This window comes from Platalea leucorodia (assembly GCF_965183815.1).
Source record: "Platalea leucorodia genome assembly, chromosome: 5".
Lineage (NCBI taxonomy): Eukaryota > Metazoa > Chordata > Aves > Pelecaniformes > Threskiornithidae > Platalea > Platalea leucorodia.
The window spans coordinates 32,478,096-32,502,630 of NC_138827.1; the positions used below are offsets into that span (position 1 = coordinate 32,478,096).

General features: G+C 55.2%; 1 protein-coding gene across 2 annotated transcripts in view; it reads left to right on the forward strand.

Moving 5' to 3' along the window:
- Positions 1-24,535, forward strand: part of ERI3 (ERI1 exoribonuclease family member 3) — a 137,487-nt gene that overhangs the window by 93,007 nt on the left and 19,945 nt on the right. For both annotated transcript variants that reach the window (XM_082314058.1, XM_082314059.1), the window contains one exon: positions 3,514-3,613. In XM_082314058.1, the coding sequence (XP_082170184.1) occupies positions 3,514-3,613 (100 nt within the window). The remainder of the gene's footprint in view (positions 1-3,513; positions 3,614-24,535) is intronic.

Sequence of the window (24,535 nt, forward strand, 5' to 3'; positions counted from 1 at the left end):
GTACCCCCATGTCTTATCCCCTAATAGCTCCCCACTTTTGTTTTTTTGATTTTCTGCAGGTTATGTGAGGTACAGGTTACCTTAGGACTTACCTCCCCATGCTGACACTTTTAACAGGGTGTGGATCCATGGATTATCCGTGGTGCTGTCTCTATGCATGGAAACACAGTATGTTCCTAATCTCCTGCTGCTGTTAGCTCACATTTATCACAGGAGTATCTGCTTACCTTTGATTTGAGATCCCTACATAAGGGACCCAGGGTGGTATTTGTCTGTGAACTGCTGCGTATGCCTATGGGATTGTATAAGTAAATAAATATAATTAATAATCATCTGACTTCAGAGCAGCATTGGCAGGGAGGTAAACGTTGCCTTCACAGAATGAAAAACAAAATCAGGAGGAAAGGGAGACCTTTCTAGGAGCCGGTATGAATGGAAATAATTGTGTTCAAGCTGCTTGAAAATTATTCTGCAAACATCGTTTGATGGTTTTTAGCAGATCAGAGGCACTGAGTTTATTTCTAAATCAGAATTTTGACCAAAACCATATAAAAGTAGCTTTTTTAAAAGATGCCTGCATTTTTTATCAGTTAAAATGCAGATGAAAATAAAATGCCAAGGGTCCTGGCCCTGCTTCAGTGTCTGACCTAGAAGGGAGCAACCCAGTCCCTGCAACACGAGGACTGAACCAGAGGGAGGGACAAATTAGTGTGATTTCCTGGCAAAAAGGGTTTCATGGCATTTTTTTAAATCCTTCAGCTTGCGAGCAAATCAGGGGCATCTCGGACTTTCTCATGGTTTGCCATAAGGATAAGCGCTGAAGGGGTAGGGGTCTGTGCCGCTGCCGGCGGCCGTGCGGGGCTGGAGCGGCGGAGGAGCCAGCAGAAGAGTGGCTGCGGATGGTACGGGCTTCCCGGTTTCCCGGCGGCTGCGGTGAGCTGGCGGCGAGCCGCCGGCCACAGCCACCCCTGCGGGCTGGGGAGCCCTGCGTCAGGGAGCCTCCGGCACTTTCTGCCTTACTTAAACAGTCAGAAGAAGAACTTTCCTGTTTAAAGATTAAACGTTATCTTTAAATATTAAACAGCAAAGCTCCTCGCTCTTGATTGCGTGGCTGCTGCCGGCAGGCGGCTCAGAATTGCCAATTTTAATTAAAAAACTTTGTTTTCCAACGCAGCCCAGTGATGGCTCCTCCTCCCGGCCGGGGCTGGCTGGCCTCTCCCCTGGCCTGCCTTCATCTCTGCCTCTCTGCCTGCATTTCCCTCTGCCTGCAGCAAACTGACGGTCCCTGCCAGCCCCGAAGTGTGAGTCTGGGACTGATCAATGCCCCTGGCACTTCCTTCCAAAACCCCAGGAAAAACAATTAAAACCCGATCGATCCTGCAGGCAGCTTTGAATATGCATAAGTGCACACTTGACCTTCAGTGGTCAGGCCAACTTCCACCCCGGCTGCTTAACTAGTTTGCTCAGGTATTGCTGCTGTACCGAATGACCTTGATTAGGAAAGCAAAACGCGATGCAAAGATGGGCCTGGTGCTGATCCTGGGGCCGGGGCACGCGCCCACGGCTCCCTGCTGACGCTGCTGGTGCGGGGCTGGGGGAGGCAGGCAGGGGTTCGCACTAGCGCCCAGCTGTCAGGAGCTTTCCAGAGCTCTCCCCGTGGCTTTCCCAGGATCGTGCCAGCCTCCCGCTGTGCTCCCTTGGTTCCTCCTGGCCGGGGTCCGAGGGATGTGTCTGGGCTGAGAAGGCAGCCTGCTATACGGTAGCTCAGAGCCTGCCTTCCCCCAGTGCAGGGACAGCCCTGCTCCCTCCCTGTCCCACGCATCCTCCCTCCAAAGCGGGTGGGGACACCCCTTCCCCAGGGATGCCCCCCATTGCTGGCACCCCCGAGCCTGGATCCGCTGGTGCTGAGCGTGGGGACCTTCCTGCGCTGTGCCTGGGCTTGCTCTTTGGGACGGAGCCCAGGAGAGGGAGCCACACACGGAGCCGCTGCTGCCGTCACCCAGGGCCACACGGCCCGTGGGTGATGGGGTCCCATCCTGCACCCTGACCCCCGGCTCCCCCCTGCCCCGTGGCCAGCCAGCCTGCATCCCAACCACGGCAACGAAGATACCAGAGCATGTTTGTTGAAGGCAAAGGAAACCTCCCTGTTGTGTACACAAAGTGTAATTTCAGTGAATTATGCATAGACTTAATTAGGAGTTTTAATTGCTAATCATCTCCCAACAGGATTAGCAATGCTGTCTATTAATTATCTGTGGAGCCCTCTGTTTTGCTAAGGCAGGAGTAACAAAGCAGCATGAATGGTTACGTAGGCCGGTAATAAATTAACTGCCCCAAGCCCCGTAGCTCCCGGGGGGCTGCCGGCAGCGGAGGCTGCGTAGGGTCCGACCCTGCCCGCGCTGGGCAGAGCAGCAGGTAGGGAGGGCAGAGGGGTTGGCAGCAGATCCCCGTGGCAGGGTGGTGGGCTGGTGGGGGGAACCACTCAACTCCGCTTGCTCAATTCAGCCCCGTTCCTGCTGCAAAGAGCATCTCCCCCGGCGTTCCCAGCCCATGGAGGGTGTCGGCAATGCCCCGCTGCGCCGTGGCCGTGGTTAGCGATGATCCCCACTGCAGGAGGGAGATAGGGGCTGCTGGATTGACCTGATCTCATCTGGGGACAATGGTCCTCATGGCAGCAGAGATAGCGCCGATGTGAGCGACGCTAAGCCCACGCGCCCTTCTTACTGCTCACAATGCAGCGCTGAGCTTAATTCCTCAAGATGAAGAAGATACGTGGCTGTCAGGCTGTAATTACAGCCGTGCGTGTGACATGGAGGCCTGGCTGCTTTCATGTTTGCATTGTCCAGTGGATTTTTGTGCTGCTCGGGCTCCTGCCTGCCTCACTCCTGCTGGGAGCCCTGCCAGGGGACGCGGCAGGGATGGAGCAGGCTCCCTTCGGCCAGGCTGCGGGCTCTGTGCAGTGGGGTGAGCAGTGCTGGCTCCTGATGATGGAGAGTCCCAAGGCAACTGGAGCTCTGGGGATGGAAAGGAGAGGGGAGGCTGGGAGGGCTGTGCTTGCCGGCGGGGAAGGGGGATGCCAGCCAGGCCAGCCTGGGCACGGGCACCCCTTTCCAAACCACCCTGACTCCTGGTGCTGACCCCATCCTTGGGAGGATGATGTTGGAGCAACCCAGGGACATGTGAGACGAGCTTGCAGCCCCTGGCTCACCCCAGCATGGCAAAGGTGGCCTCAGGTGATGTTAATATGGCACAGTGCCTAGCAAACCTCATGAGGGTTGTCACCCATACAAGGACAGGCCCTGGACACCTCTGCATCAGGTGGGACAGGCCAGGGTGAGGGTGCTTTGCACAGGCAGCTCCAGGAGAGCTGCTGCGAGGGCAATGCGTGGGTCTGCACTCAATACGGCAAACACAGTCCCATGCTGGCCCCAGGAGCAGCCAGGCCTGGGCGAGTACAGAACGTGTCTGCACATGGGCTGTGCACTGGTCTGACCCTCTGCTTCTCTCTTCCAGGCGTACAGCTTTGCCATGGGGAGTTGGCCAAAGAACGGGCTCTTAGACATGAACAAAGGACTGAACCTACAGCACATAGGGAGGCCTCACAGCGGGATAGGTGAGTGATGCTGCCCTGCACCCTTCCCATCCCTGCGGCTGCTGCTCCGGGTGCGCGGGACGTGCCTCGGCTCCGAGAGCTGGTCCAGGCTAGGGTGCTGAGAGCCAGCCAAAGGGCTGCGGTGTCTCCAGCTGGTGGAAGGGACGAAGATGTGTCAGGGCAGGATGGGCACACAGGATGAGCTCTTGGTCCATGGCACATCCCAGCGTGACAAACACAGCTGCTTGTCCCTCTGGCCAGGGATCTGCTCCCCTCCTCGGTCACTCTGGCAGTGCTCGGGCTGGGGGTGGATGTGGGCAGTGCCAGGGCTCGCATGGTGCCTGGAGCACAGGGCGGGGGTCCCCAGGCTGGGCGGGATGCTCTCCCTGTCAGGCCAGTCCTCCAGCTGCTCTGGATGCTGCGTTCGTCCTTGGAAAGGAGGCTCTGCCAAGCGGTGCAGCTTCGGGAGCTGGCTGGAAACACGCTGCAGAGTGAAGATGCATGGCCCCAGCTGGAGGACTGAATCATCGTCCCGTTTGCTCACACATGCGATGAGTTTCATGGTCCCACAGCCTGCTCCAAGATAAACAACTGAGACTACCATGAACAGTGGCAGAGCTCCATGTTTCCCCTAGCTCCTCTGCACCAGGGATCAAAGTGATATGAGGAGGGAGACCTGGCCCGGAACACTGAGGCCGTATATCTGCCTGCTGCATAACGCTGGGGGTGCAGAGCTGGAGCAGCAGCAGGCTGCACTATGGGCAGGAGCTCAGATTTACTGAGCTGTAGGCAGGGCTGTAACTCAGGGCTGCATCGCTCTTGCCTGTCTTGTTTCTGTGCGGGGTGTTGGATCACCTCTTGGAGACCAGCAATCAGGTGTTCCCTCTGCCTCCCAGCCCTTCATCCACGGCGACTTGTGAGCATTAAAGTTTGCAAGGAGGTAAGATTTACTTGGAAAAGTCACCAGCTACCTGGGCCTTGCAGAGGCTGTTTAATATTGTTTCAAGACTAACCATTAAACTCTCCAATCAATCCAAGTTAAGGAGATGAATTATTTAAAGCTCACCAGCTTTTAATTAGCAAGCTCCTTTTGAACTATGGATCTGGTTGCATTATTGACGGAGGTAGCATTAAAATTTGCTTCCTTGCCTGGGAGCAGATTTGCCTTGCTTGTGTGCCATGTTGGGGGGATCATGGGGAGGGAGCGGGGACAGCAGGAGTTGTGTGTGTGTGTCCTGCTCTGGGGGCTTGGGCTTTTCCTAGGGTCTCCTGGGGGATGCAGGGTTGGTTTGTGCCTCGTCTTTTCGCATTTTCTTTATGGGAAGAGCTCTCTGTTGCTGTCATCTCTTACTCTGACAGTGTCCCCAGCTCTGGAGTATCATCTGTCTGCCGTAGGTTTCTGCCTGTGTTTTATCTCAGTGCTGTTGTCTTGCACAGGTGTCTCTGCCTAATGGAGTTCAGAAAGATGCTGTTCATGTCCCTCCCCACTCCAGTCCTTTAGGAGGGTTTAGCTTCTTCATTTCTGCCAAACTTCCTCTATGAGGGAGCATTCCCGGCTCTCCCTGGTACAGGGTGAGCCACAGGCAGATTGCCCACAGAGAAACAGCATGTCAAGGCCCAGCAGCCAAGCTCCCTTCCTGCAGCGCTCTGTCCCAGTAGCAAACCTGCCTTTCACACACTGTTGGGAAGGAGATTTACATGTGTGCTGTGAAGGATGCCAGGCCAGCAGTGTGATGGTCTCCATCTCCCTGGCACTGCCAAGGATGCACACGTGCCCTGGGCGTTGCAGCCTGCTGGCTGCTCCATTTGGGCTGGGTCCAGAGCAGCCCTGCCCCGGGTATCTGTGATCGTCTGCCTGCCTGCAGAGGCAGCGGCCGCTGGCACCCTGTGCCTGGTGGCTTTACTGCAGGCTGAGCCCCTGGGAGTGAGCTGGAGGCACAGCTCATTGAATGGCTTCTTGGGAGCCCCAGGCACAGCTGCTGCCTGCGGTGTCAAGGCTGCTGGCTTTGGGGCTTGGTAAGCCCCAAAGTCCCTCCTGGGAGGGCTCGGGGCAATGCTGGTATCTGGAGACATGCCTTGCTTGGCGTTTTGTCAGGGCACCAGCCTCCTGGGCTTCTGGCCACTTCATTTCCCAGCCTTCTGGCTTTTCAGGTCCTAGTCACGGATCAAGCGTTGGATCTAGTGACAGCCCGAGAGGTCCCCAGGCCAAGGGCCGAGGAGGGGCTGCTCACTGCAGAGGCGGGCTGGGCTGGCTTCCTTGGGTCCGGCTTTGCTACCTCATCCTGGAGCAAGTGTCGGTCCTGCACAGCCAAGTCCTTCAGTACCAGCCACTGGGACTGGGCATGGTCATCCCAGTTGCTGACGGTTGCCCTGTGACCTGAGCAGTCTTCATTGCTCTCCTTCATGCTCTAAACTGCTTTTGCTTCGGGGCTGGGAGGAGCCATCTCTTTCCCTGCCCAGGGCTGTCCTCCCCTTCCCTCCCTGGCTGAAAGGAGCCTTGCTCCTGCCACAGCCCTGCCCACTCAGCCGAATAAATGACCCTTTCTCAAGGACTGCTGCTGGAGAAGAGAGTGGAGAGCGGTGAAGCACGCTGCCTGCCCGCCTCTTGCTGCCTGCGGTGAGACAGGAGCTGGCTGTGGCTCTGGGGATGCTCCCATGCGGTCTAGAGCCTCCCTTCTCTTGTGGCTGGTCCCAGAGTGCAGCAGGGTCAAGTGAAGCTGGGGAACTGAGAGAGGGGTCCCCAGGGCTGCCCGAGGTGGGTGTAAGCAGCGTCAGCCCCTGACTTTCATGAGTTGTTGATGTCCAGAAGTCTGCAAACCAAAGAGAGCTGAGGAGGGAGCAGCAAGGCAATGTGTTCGCCAGCCACAGAGGCTTCATGAATACCATGCCATGCAGGAGAGCCTCTGCGCAGCCCCTTTCCCGGCAGCGTGGGGAGCAGTCTGGGGGGATCCAGGCAGTCATGTGAAGCCTCAGCTCGCTTATGCAGGGATGTGCAACATGGATATTTCCCTTCAAATCTGACAGAAAAATTGCAGTAGATGGCCACTTGTTTTTGCAAACAATTTGCAAGGAATTTTGCCGTCTCGCCTGATCGGTTGTGTATTGCTTTATTTTCAAATCACTCTCTGATTCACTGGCTCAGCAGATATCTGCTCCAAATCCCTGCGCTTGGCATGCTCTGGGACCAGTCCCACTCCTTGCTTTATCTCCTGTCCTTTGTCTTGTTCAAAATCTGGGGAGTTCAGGGCGCTCGACACCCTGCAGGGCCAAGGCCGGATTCTGGATGGGATCCTCACCTTTAGCAGCTGGTGCCTGCAGGCACGAGGGGCTCGTGGTGGAGCAAGGTGGAGTCTCACCACATCCCCCGGGACATACGGCTGCACATACAGCAAGTTGCTGAACAGAGCTCACGTTCTAGCTTTCATCTGGTTTCTACTCGCGAACAAGTGAGCTGCGAATCTTGTCGAAGGGTTAGAAAACTGATTTGTGTCACCAAATGCACCAAAGTGTATTTGCATACACTGCAAATACAGCTGCCTTGGGGTGGGACGGGTAGGGGTCTGCTGCAGTTGTTTCACAGGAGGGAAAAGGCAAAGGAAGGGGAAAAATGTCAACATTTCAGCTTGCTGAGGAGTGCTGGGCAAAATAAGGAGTTTGGAAAGTCCTGCCTCGGAGAGTGAGGATACAGAAAATCCTTGGGAGATGGAAAAGGAGCAAAAGGAGGATGAAACCTGTTCTTTCATACCTTTTCTTGGGTTTGTATTGCAGCTCTAAGGATTTCCTCTGGCCTGAATGTGGCCCTGAGGACCAGAGGGGACTTTTTTTTGCAGCTTCCATCTCTCCCTGAACATGGATTAAATGTGTGTCAGCTCTAGCATGGGCTGTAGGATCTTGGGGTGAGGAACTTCTTTTTGTCTGGTGTTTTCTTGACCCTCAACAAATGAAGTTGAGTCTTGCCAAGAAGTTACTCATCTTACAGACGTGTGCACGTTGTGGTTCTTAAAACACGTGTTTGAGGCGCTGCTTGCCAAAAACGAGCTGCAGCTTGTAATAGGGGTCTTGGCACTCTCACGCAAAGACCAGGATTCGCAGGCTCCACGCTAGTGGAGCTGGGTTCTTGTGTTGGGGTCTCTCTACTGAGTTTCAGAGACTGATATAAATCAGAAGGATTTCCCAAGCTTTAGTTGTGACTTAAATCAGCCAGCCAGTCATCTGGATTCAGTAATTGATTTTCTTCTATTTTTGCCTTTTTTTTTTTTTTACCTGTTTCCCTGAAAAAAGGTCAAGTTTTACTGACCAGCGCCTATCAAACCAAGTGCAGCTCTCCTTACCACTGCCCAATTGTTAAATCTGGTTATTCTTTTATTCAACAAATGCCCCATATTTGCTACCTTTATTTTGGTTGATTATGTAACCTAATATGCTTTTAGTCTTCGTTTTTAGATATTTGTTACATTAGAAAAATGGTGAATTACTATTTGTTCTTGAAGAGGTAGTGATTAAATTATTACTCATTATTTGAGTTGTGGCTCTTTTGGATGAAAATTGGAATGCCATGTTAAAGTACCCCAGCAGTAGTTTGAATTGGTTTTATTAGTAAAATCCCATTTCCCTTGCATATACTCAATGCAGAAGGAAAAGTAAATTTCAGAATACCTTTTAGTTAAAAACATCTGGTGCATGCAACCAAAGCAAGAAGTGATGGTGAGTTGAAGGAGTGTTTCTGGAAACCACCCTTTCAAGATTTTGGAATTAGTACATCTCATCCTCTCCCACCTTAGTTTGTTGGTTTCTTGGTTTCCCTGGTTATGGAAAAGATAAAAGGCATACCTTCTTTTTTTTTTCACTCCTTTGCTGTTTCTCAGCTCTGAACGAGCCAGTTATTGAACTGAAAATACACCAAAAAAAGTAAAAAGTTTCCAAATCTGGAGAAGTAGCTGCTGCTAGGAAAGTTTGTTTCTCATTTGTCAGCTCTGCTTCTACCTCCAGTTCATTGACTCTCTTTAAACCATGATGTTACCCCTTGCTACTGGTCTTTTTTGAATCTGATTGAATTTAATAGAATATTTAAAGTTTAGACATTAGCACACAGATTATTATGATTTTAGATTTAGTTCTAAATGCCTGGTTTGTTTGGGTTTTTTTCTTTTTTGGGGGAAGAGGGTAGCCAGGCTGCTGCGTCTCTTGCTAACGAACCTGCAGTACCCGTCCCAGACGACCAGGAGATCTGGTCCCACAGTAGCGCCTGTCTTGACACGATGCCCTCACTGGGCTGTTTTACACCAGCTGGCCTAATCCCATGAGCCATGAGCCTCTGCACGGGGCTTCACTGTCTTCCCTGTGCCCACAGTCCCCCCGGCCAGGGCTGTGCCATGCTCCCTCCGTGGGGATCTCTGCCGTGCCAAATGGAAAAGCCCTACCTACCTGGGCAGGTTAGCAGCCCATGCGGTGAGTGACCGAGCAAGCCACTGTGCCTTCCCGGCTCCATCTCTCTCTTTTCATTTACTGATTGGAAATCTCGGAAGGTTAGGGTGTGATATTGTTCCTGATCCAGAGCATTAATTAGGCCTCGGAAAGAAGAAGAGGAATTGCGTGTTTTTAACAGTGAGGTTAATGGGATGCTCGCAGAGTAGACAGTTTTAATGAGCTTCAACTCGATGTGCAGTGAGTTTACTCTTTGTGTTAAAAGGGTCACACTGCAGTAGTTTGATGTGGATTGTCTCCTGGCCCCCGGTGTCATAGGTGAGCGTCTGTCAGAGTCCAGTCAGAGCGCATTTACTTAGTGACACGATTCTAATTAACTACCGCAAGCTGCCACCGCCGCAGGGAGCCGGGCCAGCGCCTGCCGGGGGTGCCTCCTGCCCGGCGGAGCCGTCCTTCTCCCCGCGCCGCTCTGCCTGCTCTGCCTGCTCTGCCCGCTCGTGTCCCGACAGCGCCGGGCTGCTCTCCGCGCTGACATTGAAGGAGAGGGCGGCGAGGGCCTCGCTCGCTAAGTGCGGTGGCAGGCGGTGGGCCGCCCGCCGTAATGGGCGCCTTTGGCTGTCAGCGCCGGCTCTCCCCCCGGGAGCTCCGTGGGGGCTGATGAGGCTTCGCCTCACCCTGTGAGGTGCTGGGGGCTTGTGGTCCTGGCAGCTTGCGGTCCTGGCAGCTTGCTGACTTTATTTCAGCCTCCTCTCATTCTTCCCTGTTTTCCTTTCCCATCTTTCATTTTCCTGGCTCTCCCAGGGGTGCAGGGAAGCCTGCAGCCCCCCAGCATCTGTGGTATCCCCGGTCACCCTTGGTGCCCTCCTCTGCAGTGGGCCAGGGGGAACAAGGGGACAGGGACAACATTTTGTGAAACTCCCCTTTTATTTTTTTCACCACTTTCCATCCCAGCCCACATGGCCCTGGCTGGCAGAGCCGGTCCCACCCTCCCCATCGCTCCCAGGGGATGGGAGAAACCTTGGAGAACCCCGTGCTCCCCCAGAGCAGGCAAACCCCGTTCTTTGGCCCTTTGTGGTGGCACGCAGCCGATGCCGTGCCCAGGGGCAGCACCGTTTGCACCACAACATCCTTTTGCCGGGGGATGCCGAGAGCAAGAGCTGAGCCATGGGGCTCACTGCTGTGGATCCGGGCATGGGGCTGCCTTGGGGCCACTGCCCTGCACACAGCGGCCCCAGCCCAAGGCAGAAGGGGAAAGACTCCAAGTTAAATAATTAAAAGAGACTTAAGTAAAAATCAACAGAAATGTCATCAAATGAGCAGTGTCATTTTGAATTAGCGCTTGTAAAGGTCAGGCGGATCCCAAACAGGTGCAGCGGCTGCGTGCCGGGTGTCGCGGCCAGGCAGCGTGTCCCGGCACCCAGGGAGGCAGGGTGCAGGGACCGGCCCAGCCGCTCCGGGGCACCCGCTGGCCCGTGGGCTCGGGGACAGGGCGGCAGGCGGGTGGCAAGGGGTCCTGCCGCCATCGCCGGGCCCCGCATCCCCGAGGAGGGGTGGGGAGGGAGGGCCAGCCGGGGCGGCCGGTTAGAGGACGCGCGTCTGTCAGAGTCCAGTCAGAGCACATTAGCGCGGTGACATGATTCTAATTAACTACCGTGAGAGGTGTCACAGCTGGAAAAGCAGTGAGCGGAGACAAGCTTTTAAAAAAAGAAAAAAGCAATGTGACAGTCTTTTTTTCCCCCCCTCTTTCTTTTTCTTTTCTTTTCCTTTTTTTTTTTTTTTTTTTTTTTAACTCTTGTGTGCTCTCTCCCCTCCATGTGGGAGTGGATCTAAAGATAATTAGGATGTCTGGCTGCCTGGGAACCTGAGCCGGGGCTCTTTTGCTTTCAGTCATGTAAGTTTTCGACATCTCTCTGAAGGGACTTGGTGGCGCAGTGGATTACTGCGCGCCAGAGTGACAGAACACTCTTCTAATCGTAAACCCTTTTTAGAAAGGATTCTGCTCTCCCTTTTTCCCCGGGAGCAGCGGGGGGTATGTTCTGATCACTGCAGCTCTGTTCCCATACACGCTACAATGGGAAACTCAAGGTCTTTCAGCTGTTTCCTGCAGTTAACAAAGGAGGCACAGAAGAAAGAAAGGAAGGATGATTGAGTGTTTGTGTTGACTGCACTCACCCCTCCGTCCTACCCTGCTGAAAGTTGGTCTCGCGCCTGCTGGGGTGGGGGTACACGCGCTCGCCCGACCCGGCTGCCTGCCCAGGGGGTGTGATGGGTTCCTCGCACCTTGCCCCTCGCCTGAGGGCTCCTGGTCCCTGGAGAGAGCGACCTTTGGAGGGGAGGGTGAGACGGGCTGCCTGAGAAAAGGCTTTGGCTGCCTGAGAAAAGTTGGGGTGCCGCCGTGCACTCCTCCCAGCCCCAGGGCAGGCAGTGGCAGTGCCCGCTCGCTTGGGTTGTGCAGAAGGTAGGCACGAGCCCCTCTCTTCTGGCTGGAAGCAGCTACGTTTGCAGCACCGGTGTCAGGCTGAAGATTTAAGAGGGATTTCTGGATTATCTGCTGTTTGCCGTGCCACGATGCCAGGGCGGTTCAGCTGCAGATTGGGGCAGGTCTGTCTCAAGCCCCAGACCTGGCTGACCCCCAGCAGGACAGCGCTGCTGTTGTCCTGAAGCTTGCATGACTGCTGCTGTACCCCCCTTCCTTTCGCTTCTGGTTTTAGGCTTTCCCCGGCCTCATCCTACCAGTGGTAGGGATTGTATCCCTTGGCAAGAAGAGCAGATCTGCTCTCCCTCCCTCCCTCCCTCCCTCGCCAGTTGTGATCTGCAGCCCAACACCTGGCCCAATTCCTTTCCCCAGTGACAGATGCGAAACCTCTTAAATATGTTTTTCATATCACTCTAAAGTGGTGTTGGCATACTGGGAGCACGGTTAGAGGCTGATGGTGTGTATTATGTGTGCTCTGTCTTACTAACCAGCCAGTCCCAAACCCAGGAGCACGCAGATGAGAACTGATCTGTAGTAGAGAGACCCTTGCACTGCCTCGGACCCATCCCGCTGTTGGCTATTTGTCCAGTCCTGTCGCTGAGCCTTGCAAAATATCCCACACACGCTCCTGGAACAACCCTTGCACTGACTAAGCCCTGTCCCAGGTTGTGCTGGTTGGGTAAAACATGTTTGCTAGCACTTGTTCTCCAGCCCCTGTAACAAGCAGCACTTCCCATGCACCGTGATGCATCCTCCGACACAGTGAGACACACGTTAGGTGAGAGGCGTTGGAAGATCATTAACTTTCTAGAGAGCTTTTTCTGTAGAAAGTAGCGACGTAAAACACCAAGTGACATTTTGATTTCCCCATGGATTCTTTTGGTGCCTTGGTGTCTCTGCGATGTGTCCCAGACGAGGCTAAATGGTAGCGTGTCTTCCCTTACCTGCGAGGAGGGGAAGAGTTTCCTGTTAATGAACATAAACATCTCAATTAAGAGCACGGATTGCCTGCCCTGCTCTGTGCCAGACTCCGGTGGAAGGTGTCTTTAACGTCAAGCTGTCCTGCAACAGCAATGTGTCCCCAAACCTGCCCTTCTGCACCTGCATCCCGGGGGATCATGAGGGTGCTGCTGTCCCTCTCAGCTTAGCCCTTGTCTCCAGGGGTCGGGCATCCACGTTGTCCCGGCTCTGGCCTCCCTGGGCAGCGCGGGGCTGGTGGCTGTGGGCACCGCAGTCCCCGTCTGCGAGGAGGAGAGACTCCTGCCCAAGTTGTACCGAAGATCTGCCTGTAACAAGAGTGGTGGCAGAGGTACGGAGCGAAGGCTGTGTCAGCGAGGGATGCCAGGTTTAAAGCTGCCCCGCTTCACCTAATGAGAAACGATTGCGAGGTGCAGGAGGGGAAGGGGTAGCAGCCAGCCGGAGAGGCTCCACCGCAATTTAACAAGTTTCCATTCCCCTGAGTTCCCTGACAAGACCCCCCTCTAAGTCTGTACAGGAATTCATAAGAATAGGATAATTAGGATGTTTCAAAGCTGCGACCCTCAGAGGAGTCCTTGGATTAATCTGTTTTTTCCCTTAAAGACATCTGTAACTACAATCTTTGTTTCTCTCCTCTTCTCCCCCCCCCCCCCCCCGCTTCTTTTCCCCCCTTGTCTGTCTCTGTATCTCCTGTCAAACCGTTGCAGACGTAAATGACAAAGAAATCAGAAAGAGAGATCAATGCAGTCCAAATTAGCACTTGGAGATAGACTGTGCTGGAGATGTCAGAGCCTGACCCCGGTTGATCTGTCAGCCTCCGCTGGTGATACTATGCAAATTGCATCCATCTGGCAGAGCCCAGCGAAGGACTAATGGGGCAGGGAGGGGGCCGTGGCCGGGCGCCTTTGGGAAGGGGAGAGAGCTGGGGGGTCTTTGGGGAGGCGGGGGGTGCCCATGATCGACGAGGGAGATAAGGTACTGCGTTGGCTTCATTTGCGCTCCTGGGCGGATTAAAAACCAAACTCCAGATAAGAGATAACCAAACTTCATTTCGCTTTTTATTTTATTCCTTATTGCTACCCCCACACAACCTAGTACCAAAAAGAAGGCAAAAAAAAAAAAAAAAGATGGTTCTTGGTGCTCTTGTTTCCTGCACGTCATTACCACTGATGGCAGTTTGAGGGGAGAGACAAAGTCGCGGAAAGAAAGCAAAAAAAAAAAAAGCTAGCTGCTTAAAAGACTACTGTAATAGGAACATGGATAATAGAAATCTCAAATTACGGTGATCGCCTTGTTAAGAAGTTTGAAAATACGGCCAGATTGTCTTTAATGAGAGAAATATGGCTGTTAGTTAGTGAAGGAGGAGGGAATGGACCTTGTTTCAAGATCTGTAGCTCGCCCATCAAAGAGGCACCGGCTGTTTCATTTCAAAATCCTGCTCCTCTGCCTGATATTAAAAATAGTTGTTAAAGGCTTTGACTAGCAAGACGATTCTCTTTGGCTTCCTACTCTCTCTCCACCTCCCCCGAAAGATTTCTCTAAGAGAACTTCTGCTTTAAAAAACGGCCAAGCAAAGAAAGAAGGAAAGTTTTGGGCTGCGGGGTGATGCTGCCCCTGGCACCCTGGGATGCCCGGGGGCCTCAGGCCAAGCGCCGCTGCCACCGTGGCCGTCGCCGCCGCAGCAGAGGGGAGCTCCCTCGGTGCCATGCGTCCGCTGTGCCGGGATGAGCGCTGTGACATGGTACAGTTGCTGCTCTCCTCCTCCTGGCAGCCCCAACCCAGGCACGGGGTGGCAAAGGCTCTTTTGGCATCCAGACCCCCATTCAGTGCCGTGGTGCTGCTTTCCTTTGCTCTCCCCGCTGCCCGGGAAGCGGCGCTGGGCCAGGGCTGAGGCTGCGGAGAATGGCTCTGACAGAAGCCGGGTCTGGCAGCTGCCTGCCGGCCCCCACCTCTTGTTAAGAGCTAAGGGGCACCTCTGTGCTGTTAGGCTCTGACCCGTAACTCCTGCCTTGCCGCTGCACTGACAGTCCGCTCTTCATTCTCCCCTGAAATCAAAGGATCGCATTAATTGGTTTAAGGATCGCTGCCCTGTGTCCTGAGTGGCCTGTTTAAGATAACGAACTTGGAGTGTGTTAATAGCCGGTATAACTCAGCAGAGGATCTAGGGACGAGGTCTGGATGGGGAAGATGCTGCTGGGTGGGGAAGATGGGCACCGAGGCATCAAAAATCTGTCCAGTGCTGTTTTTCTCTCTGTCCTTCTACAAATCAATGTAATTCCCCTGCTCCCAAGTTGCTAACGTGTTGAAATCCCAGAGCAAAGGACTCTGGCAGGAGGGGAGGGCTGTGCCAGCCAAACTGCTGCTCTTTCCCAGCATGGCCTCGCTCGCTTTGTGGGTCTGCAGTGGGATCAGATGGGATCTGCTCTCCGCTTTATCCTCCGCAGCGTGAGGTTGTTCCCAAAGCCGCAGCCACTGCTATGTGGGCTGATCCCGGCTGTGCCATTAACCGCCCAAGCTCTTGCTTGTTCCCGGTCCTGCGGCAGAGCCCCATGGCAGGCACGCACTGGGATGGCAGTGTTTCCCTCTGTCCCCGAGAGTCCTGAGACAAACCTGCTCCAGCTGGAAGCTGCGTTCTTCAAACCCATCGAGAGCCCGAGCAGCTCCTCCTAGCCTGGGCCCTGAACTGGGTGCCGCTGGTGTGCAGGACCTGGAGGGGAGGCAGGAGGAGAGGGGTCATGGTCACTGCTAAGGGTGGGCCCGCCAGTCCACGCTGCTGGGACTGAGGTGCCGTGTCCAGTGCTGCAGTCTGACATGTCCGCCCTGCATGCTCCGAGGTTTCTGAGGGGGTGGCATGAAGCAGGGGCTCGAGCTCCTATCAGTTTTTGGCCAGGTGGTGGCCCAGAGATGCAGCGGGATCAGCGGGGCTGGGCTGCTGTGCCGAGTGGGCTATTGGAGTGTCCTGCCTCGTGCCGCTGTGGTGCCGAGCTGATCTTTAACCATGGAAAAACCTCTACCCAGTGTCGTGATGCAAAACCCCCCAGTGATGGAGAGCAACCCGGCAGCCCTGGGTAAGTTTTCCTGCTATAGTTAGCCTTGCTGTTAATTACATATAGGCTTGTAATGTACAGGGAAAGTCACCACCCGGCCAGAGGGGCTGTCTCTGTGCAGACCTTCCTGCTGCGCCCCAGCCCTGCATTGCCCCTTGCTTTCCTGCATTGCCCCTTGCTTTCCTGCCAGCCCCTCGGCAGCAGGCACAGTGCTGGGGCTGCCGGTTGCCTGTGCTTACTAGGGCATGCATGTCTCTCTGCCCGCCACCACCTCTCAGCCTGGCCCCAGCAGGCAGGGGACCCATGTCCCAGCACTGCCTCCTCTGGACCCTTCCCCGGGGCTCTGTGCACGGGGTGAGCCCATGGCGGGCAGGACCCCCGGCCCTTTGCTCTGCGGAGGGCACAGCAGCACCATCGTGCTGGGAATCCCACTCCAGCCATTAGCTGCAGCTGGCTGGGGCCAGCCGCCCGGAGCCCAGGGTACCGGGGCCGGGTCCCCTCTCCCATCCTGTGTGTTTCCAACCAAGAGCCTGCGATTTGGCTTTATTTGCATGCCCAGGGGACTCAGAGCTTGGCAGCTGGGCCATCTCCAGCACCCACAAAGCCCTCTGCTAGTGCTCTCCCCCCTCCAGAAGTACATATATAACAGCCAAGAGAGGCAGAGAGGGAGAGAAAAAGAGAGACAACGGCTTTGCCTCCACGCTCCCATCCAGAGCAGTCTCCTAATGAGAAGAATATGGCTGCTAGTTAGCAGAGGGGTGTGTCCTGTAGGCTAAAATGAGATAGTTACACTGCACTGATTGAAGGTTGAGGTTAGAGGGCAGCACAATTATGTTCAGGAGATTCAAGGGCTCTGTTTGATGTGGCAGTTCTAAGCTCCCAGCCAGTGTCAGTAGTTTAGCTCAGGGTTTCTTTTTTTTTTTTTTTTTTTTTTTTTGTGGGCTAAAGACAGGAAGGATAAAAACTATGGGAATGAGTTGTTACTATTATTATAAAGTGGTGTGAGTTTTTTCAAACATCAGTTCACCCCCCTTTTGCTTAACTGTTTCCTGATCATTATTTTTTAAGCTGCTCGGAGGGAAAAAGAGAGCATCCCCTTCCCCCCGGAGAGTAGCTCTGAATTTTCTCCCAGGCGGGGAAGGTGATTTTTTTGTGCCTGCGCTTCAGCTCAGTTCTGTGACTGTGGATCAGGAAAGCAATTAGCAGTTCAAATTATGCCAAGGCCAAATTCTTTGTCTCAAAATCGCGGGTTAAGAGTTGCAAAAGAACCTTAATTGCCTGGTACTGAACTAGGTATTTTTTCTGAGAGCATTTCCAGTGCTTAGGGCTGTTTATGGGTGAGTCTCTTGTGTTTCAAAAGCCCTGCAGTGGCACTGCCTGTTCCCAGAGCCTGCGGGAGTGTCCAGGCACCGCACCCATGTCCAGGCACCGCAGCAGCTTCCCCGGCCTCTCTCCCACCAGCTGCACAGCCGTGCTGCCCAGCTACTGTCTCTCATCCATCCCAGGACAGTCCAGGTCTCCATCACCTTGCTCCTCTTTCTTACACATCTGTAGCTCTGGGTGCAGCCTGCCTGCACCCTCCATCTGCTGCCCGCAACCTTGCCGGCTGCCCGCACTGCAGCAAGGTGAGGACCGCTCACCCGGGATGGCAGAGCACATGGCAGCCCCGTGCTGCCCATGCAAGGAGGCTATCGCTCGCTCGGCGGCGGCTCCCAGCCCTGCTAGGCCAAACGTGGGGTGCCAGCCTGCCTGTGCCAGCCATCCCACCCAGAGGGATGAAGGAAGGGGCTCCTGCCCCTTCCTCTCCCTGCCTGTTCCCCAGGGCCCGTCTCCCCAGTCACATTTGTGTCCCAAGCCCACCCTTGGTGTTGCTGTTTGATCCGAGTGACAGCCTGCTTTATTTACTCTAATGGTTCTCAGTTTTAAATGTTAATTCCTCCCTGAAGAAAATGTCTTTTCAGGATGAGTTGCCCATCAGCAGGGCTGTGGAGGGTGTGCTGGTGTCCCCAGCTTCTGTGCAGAGCCAGGCATTAACCTGACAGGCAAGAGCCCCGTGGGTGTGGGGGGCCGTAATGCCCAGGGAGCACCTCAGTCCCTGCTGCCACCGTGGCCGGGCTGTCCCGGGGACGCCGCGTCAGCGGGCAGGGCTGGCCGGGACGGATGCACCCATAGCATCACGGCTCATCCCCATGCAGCCCCGCTTGGCGCAGTGCCACGTGCTGCCACCATGGCCCCCCATCATCCCGGCTGCAATTAGGGGTTGATGGATTGTCCCCGGGCTGGGGTCTCGGTACGGCCCCCCGAAGGGGACACGGCACGCGCGGAGGCGGGCAGGGGCCCACTGGGCTGCCGCCGCCGAACAACAATTTCTAATCTTGATTGGAGAGGAGGGCAGCGGGCTGGGGGGGGAGGAATCAGAGATAAATGTTAGCTCATTTCTTAAGTAATTAGTTACCTCCTCATCCCCATGTTGTAATTGTGAACAAGCTGTAATGTTTAATTAGTGTGTAAATGAAACCCCAATTTCATAATGGCTGTGGTGACAGCGCTAAGTGAGACAGGCACAGAAGGGGCCGCATTGTTTCAGCGGGAGATGAAGCTGTCGCCCAGCAAGCCGAGCGTCTCTGGGAGAAAATGGAAATGATAAACGAAGTGAGGCTAATTAGCAAAATCATACAGGCCCCACTGATGGTTCTCATCAAGGGGAGGTAATGAAGCGGGCGGGCCAAGCTGAGGGGGGATTAATTGGAGCCGATTCCTGCACACATACAAACGCTGTAGAGCAGCCGATGCAGGGATACAAACTTTCCTGCTTTGCTTCGCTTGCCCTTCCCCAGGACCCAGCTGTGAGGAGAGCCTGGGAAGAGCAGGGAACAACCCTGGGAGCTGGTCCTGGAGCAGGCAGGACGTGGGTGCAGGGAGATGCTCCCTGCCTGAGGGTGTCTGGGCAGAGGCACTTGGGCACCCACCCTATGGAAAGCTTGGTGCAAGGGGTCTGAAACATCAGAGAGCCACTGCAGGGCTGGTTTCTAGCCCGAGAAGGGTTATAACCCTTTGGGTCCCTCCTCTGCTCACTGTATTTTGAGCATAGATGTTGGGAGAGTAAATAAAGCACCTCTGCATGATGGCTGCTGGGGAAAGGGTGAATCCCCCCTGCTCACCCTCTGGGTGGGGGGTCTCTGCAGACCTGATGCCCGTGGCAGCATGGTGCAGCGGCCGAGCCGGAGCTCGCTGCAGCGGGGGAACCCGGGGCGTCGTGGAGCTGAACTTTATCCTTCCGAGCTGTGTGAGAAATGCCATTTCTACAACTGCTGATACACAACCCTGATCACGTTGCATTACTTACTGACATTTCAGGGAGCGTGTGGAGCCCCGCTCCCGGTGGGCTCGGCCCCAGTTGCCCTATCCCTGCTGCAGACGGGTGCTGGCTGCCTGCGGACCAGGCTGCCCCCAAACTTGCTCTTCACCTGCTGCCAGCTCACCCGTGGGGCCCTGGTAATATCGGGAGTGAGCAAAAGCCTTGCCAAGCAGAAGAGAGGACAGCAATACCTGTCTGTCTGGGTTTGCATCTGTCTGTCTGTCCAAGCAGGTTGTTCCTAGCAGTGACAGCCCTGCACATGGAGCTGCAGGACCATGAGCAGGTCCTTCCTGTATCTCAGCCTCCTTTTCTGCCAGAAAATGGCAGGGTGAGCTGTCTGCATGGGAAGTGCCAGTGCCTGGGATGTCCACTGCCTGCCCAGAGTCACTGTGTCCCTCCCTCATGACATCTCCGAGCCCCCCGCTGCCTCTCCTGCTGAGTAATGAGAGATTTCCCTGGGCCTCTGAGGGCTCTAAAGAGGGGCTGAGCAATATTATTTATTCAGTTGTTTACAGAAGCGTTTGATCGGGAATAGTTCTTCACTGCCAGCCTGTTGTGTATTATTCATTGCAATAATCTCTGCAGATTGTGATAAACTGTAACTGCGGCGGGGCAGCGCGTAGCTGGGCTGTACTGCCACCGCTGCCTGCACCGGCCTCTAAAATATCGGCAGCTGCAATCATAAATCTCAATTTACAAGTGGGACTATTGCACGGGGAGTTATAGTTATACTAATGATTACTTCTCTGTCTTATTTTTCATGTTGCAACAGAGTAATAAATTTTTAAGAACAGCCTGGGCAAAGCGTTAGCGAAGCCTGCGCGTCCTCTCACCACGCTGTCGGCGGAGAGCGGTGTTGCTGGTCTCCCGCAGGCATCTCGCCGGCTGGGCGCCTGCCCCACTTCCCAAGGAGGTGCCGCAAAGGGGCAGCTCTGTGTCCCCGCACCGGGAGAGGTGCAGTAGAACCTCCCTGCAAGCAGGGTGGAGCAGCGGGCTGGAGCGTGGCTTCGGGGTCAGCTCTGACCTTTGCTGTACTGGAGAAGAGACTTCAGCTCCCTGCATCGGTTTCCCTGCTGGGAACGGGGGCTGAGACCCCTCCTGTGTCACTGACCTAGTCTTTCTCAGTCAGGCTCAGGACATCCTGGTGTTGATGAGGCCAAGGGATGGGGACTTGATGACCGAGGGTGGGGCTGGCATTTGAGGGGTGTATCCTGTCCCTGTAGCTCACTACCCTCCCAGCGCCGGGGCTTTTCCAGATACCGAGGGGTGGAAGCTGCCTTTTTGCAGACAGTGTGCCCACGGCATGGAAACGAATTGATGGCTTGGCTGGTCCCACCTGGAGGAAAGCCCCCCTTCCTGGGGGACAGCAAGGGTCAGCAGGGAAGGCTAGGAGGAACCCAGACCCTGCTCCCATCCCCATCTCTGATCACCGATGCATGAGCACCCGGTGACATCCCTCCTGGAGGAGTCCCCATGGGGGCACCCCCCCAAAGACCAAGTCTCTTCCCCAGAAGGCAGCAGTGGGACACGGGGTTCAGCAAGCATTTCCCGAGTGTTTATCATAGCTCCGAGGTCTGTGATGTGAGGCCTCTGACGGATGCCTCCATTCACAGACTTGACATTATGATGTACAAGGAGCCTAGAGACATATAGATTTTCAAAGTGGCCACTTTGAGCATAATTATAAATATCCAGCCTCTTTACATAGTGAATTGCTGCCAGGAAAAGAAGGGCCCTGGGAGGGCTGAAATTCTGGCATCCAAGCTTTCTTGCGAAAGGAGCCTTCATGGAGGTTCCCCACCCATTTCGGGGTGCCAGGAAGGGATGGGCATTAAGGGATGATGCCTTTCCTATCCCATACCCCTCTGACAGCTCCTCCCCCGTTCCCCGCGGTGCTGCAAGTGTCTCTCTCCAGGGGACATCTCCCAGGCGCTGTCTAGGACGCTCTCCTCCCCTGCTTGACTGCACCAGCACACTGCAACCTGATTGTAACTGCTTCTCAGTGGCTGGCTCCCCTTCCAGATCACAGCACAGAGCATCAGGGGCATCAGGGAGCTGGGGGCAGGTGCTCCTGGTCCCTGTGCCCGATCCATGGCCCCAGGGACACAGTGAAGGAGAGATCTTCCCCTAACTCACGGCCAGCTCATCTCCTTCCACTTGCCTTTGGAGCCTCCCAGCCCACACAGGGCTGGGGCTCGGCACCAGTTTTCAGGTGGGCAGAAGAAGATCCCTCCAGTGGTATGAGTGCTGGATGCAAACCTGGCAGCTGAGACCTGGACACAGTCAGGAGCGCTCCCACGTGCCCCCTTGGACCCAAAGGCTGCTAGAAAAAAGGGAGCTGTCCTGGAGGAAACCATCTGGAAGTCCCTTTGTCATGCCTTTCTCTTGTGGTGGTTTGGATGGTGTCAGAGCACCACCGCTTCCCTCTCCATGCCGAAGCCGGGGTGGGCGTGCCTCCGGGAGGGTGTCTGTGGGGGCAGCGGTGTGTCCGTCCCTGTGCCTGAGTGTATAGGCTCAAACAGGCACTGGTCGTCGCCTTCCCCAGCCTGGGACTGGGGCATGCTGGAATATCGCAGGGAAAAACCAAGGGGATGTTTGAGGATTTGTGTTCTGTTTGTGAGCGGGGTCTAGAGGAGAGAAGGTCAAAGAAGAAAATGGGAGCTGAATTGAAATCAATGGCAGGTAGAGATTAGAGTGGTGCCCCAATTAACTGCAGCGAGCTGAGGGGAGGCTGGGGGAGGGCTCTAGCTCTCCAGGTTAGGACCCCCCAGCGGACCTCGTGTCTGCTCTGTGGAGATGTGAATGCCCCACACCAACAGGGACCGTGGCCGGGGGCCTGGGATGAAGACATTGGACCATGGACTTGCTGGTGGGCAAGGGCTGGAGCAGCCAGAGGCTGGGGTTGGTGGCAGGAGACCTAGGTGGTTTGAGGTGGATTGAATCCTACTCCGTCCTTCCTTCTCGGCACTTCTTGCCAGGCTCAGTCTCCTTCCCTGTCCCCATCCCAGCTCTTTGTCTTTGTTTCCTTGTCCCGGTCCCTTCCCCCATTTCTCTGGTATCATCTCAGCTCCCCCTGCCACCAGCCCCACTAACTCCCCATCACTGTTTCCTCCTGCTTCGCCTGCCCTCCGACTCCAGCTCTTGTTGGCGCAAGTGTTTCAATGAAGCAGTTTCCTCCCTCGCGCTTCCTGGGGAAGTCATCGAGCGCCCGGAGAGCCGGGTCCCCGCTGCCCGCGCAGGTGCCTGGAGCGGGTGCCGGGGGGTTGCAGCAGCTGGGAGCAGGGAGCCGGCCCGGGGCTGGGCGCCAGCGCACGTGCAGCTGCCCGAGGCCACGGGCAGGGCTGGCTTTGCCCAAAGTCGGCAAGATTCCAATGGGAAATCCAAAATGTTCCCTGGCCCCAAAATCACCTTCCCGACAGACTTCAAGGCTTTGTTCCAAAACATCTGGGCACGCACAAATAAAACCCTCAACAACAAGTAGCTGGAATTTAAGGGAAATAGCGACATATTTTTCATTCTTGTTGATGGCAATGTGTTAACGGTTCAGGCTGGAATTTCCTGGGAAAAAAATTCAGCATGAGTCAGACATCCAGCATGGAATATCTCAGCCAAATCGCTAAACTTTCGGGAAAATCAGGGTAGGTCGTGTCACAGCAAGGGGAAGCCACCAGCCCCTCTTTTTCCCCACACACACCCACCACCACATGCTGCTGGGTCTGGGGCAGCTGGGAACCCAGCTCTTGCGGCCCCAGGCCCAGAGGGATCGGGCTTTGCTCTCTCCGGCAGCCCTGTGCACTGCAGCATGTTACACATCACCCAAGGAACATTAATTAACATTGCTGGAAGATCTTAGGAAAGGTGCAATTTGAATGATCTGGCACCGCAGTCATTCAGATGCTGAGTTAATTCAATCCTTGCACACAGTGCTCCTACAGATTGTTGGCTTTAAACAAACAGCAGTGACAGATTTGTTGCTGCGGAAATGTGGTCATTAAGTCGGGAGCGTGTGTTTGACCTGAAAGCGATTGAGTGATGGATGCAAGTCATTTTAAAGCTGCAGCAGCCAAAAGGATGCTCCTTTTGGAGAGCAATCTTGCATCTGAGGAGTGTAAATAATTTAAACAAACAAGTAAAGTAAGGTGAAAGCACTACTGTTGGCCGCTCTATTGTATTACAGCACTAAATGCAAAGCGGGGCAGTGCTGCCGGCTCTGTGGCGGAGGAGAGCTCCTTTGCGTGGGGCTGGCGTAAAGAGGTGCAAGGCGCCAGCTTTGGGGGCGTCCCCAGGGAAAAGCAGTACCAGCCGAGCGCGTATCGCTTAGCAGTCACGTGCGGGAGCCGCACGCCTGCCGCTCTCCGAGTGCGGGCAGTGTGAGCGCCACAGGATCCCCGAGGAACGGGGACCAAAGCGGCTCTGTGGAGGTCACCCTGGTGTCCTGGCGGAGCAGGACCCAGGTGTCCTGCAGTGTGGGACTGTCCCACTCCGGCCACTCCTCTCATCCAGCCAAAGGCGCCTGATATTCCCTTGGCTTCCACACCCTCAGGTTTGGCTCGTCTGGTCCAACAAGGGTGCTTTGGGGAGCCAGGAGCTCAGCACGCTGTTGGGCTGCTGCTCCGCGCCAGCCTTGCTCTGAGCCACCCTCTCGCTGCTGTTGATGATCCTCTCACCCATGGGCTGTGGGCTGGGAGGGAGCGTTAGAGCCGTACCGGTCACGTCGCACGGGTCTGCGCCTTCCGCCGCTGGAATTGGCGTCCCAGTAATGAGGCTGGTAGTTACTGTGCATTGGAAGCAGCCATTGCTTAAGCCTCAATATCTCGGCCATTTAATTTAATGGGGTTTTTTAAATACCAAAAGCAATTAAGTTCACATTGTGAGCTAATCGCCTACAAAATTTCATTTCAAAGATGCTCAGACTGTTTGTGAGAGAATTGCTGGAAAGAGACCCAAATATGCCACCGTGTCCGTCCGTTTGTCCTTCTCTGCCTTCCCTCTTTCCCAACCAGAGCCAGGCAGACTTCTCGAAAGGAAACAATCGTGTTCTCAGTCTCCTGCTTTTCTGGCAGGTTTTTCCATGGTGTGAATTTTAGATGCGTAGAAGTTAAATGCCAGTGATTGGTGATGGTTATAGTGCTTAGCTGGTGCCGCAGGAGTGAAAGACAGGGCTGGCTGATGGGCGAGAGCCAGGTTGCCGTTGTCGGGGAGCGAGTGGGCGCGCAGCCGTGTACCCGGGCCAGGAAGCGGTGGCGGGAGCTCGCCCATAAGCGCGTGTTACCCGCTGCCTTCAGGCCCTATGTCTGTGCTGCTGTCCCTGGGGCTGTGAGCGGTGACTGAGCAGGGGCACCCAAACCGTGCACAAGCCCTTTTGCTTTGGAAAGGTGTCCCGGGCGAGCTGTCTGCAGCGTGTACACCCCATCCGTCGGCGGCTTGCCCCATGTGCCTGCCTCCCCGCTCCTCCTCCTGCCCTCCGGCCCCAGCAGCCCCAGCCTATGGCATCCAGCTCCGGCAGCCCCCGCAAGGGCCAGCTTGCCTGTAGGCTGCAGGGCTTTATCAGATCGGAGAAGAGCCAGAGGTCTTTGCCAGAGATTACTTGTTCTCCTAAACAGCCGTGTTACTGAACACGGAATAATCGCCCCTCGACAGCCAGCTGGGGGGTTCGTTTC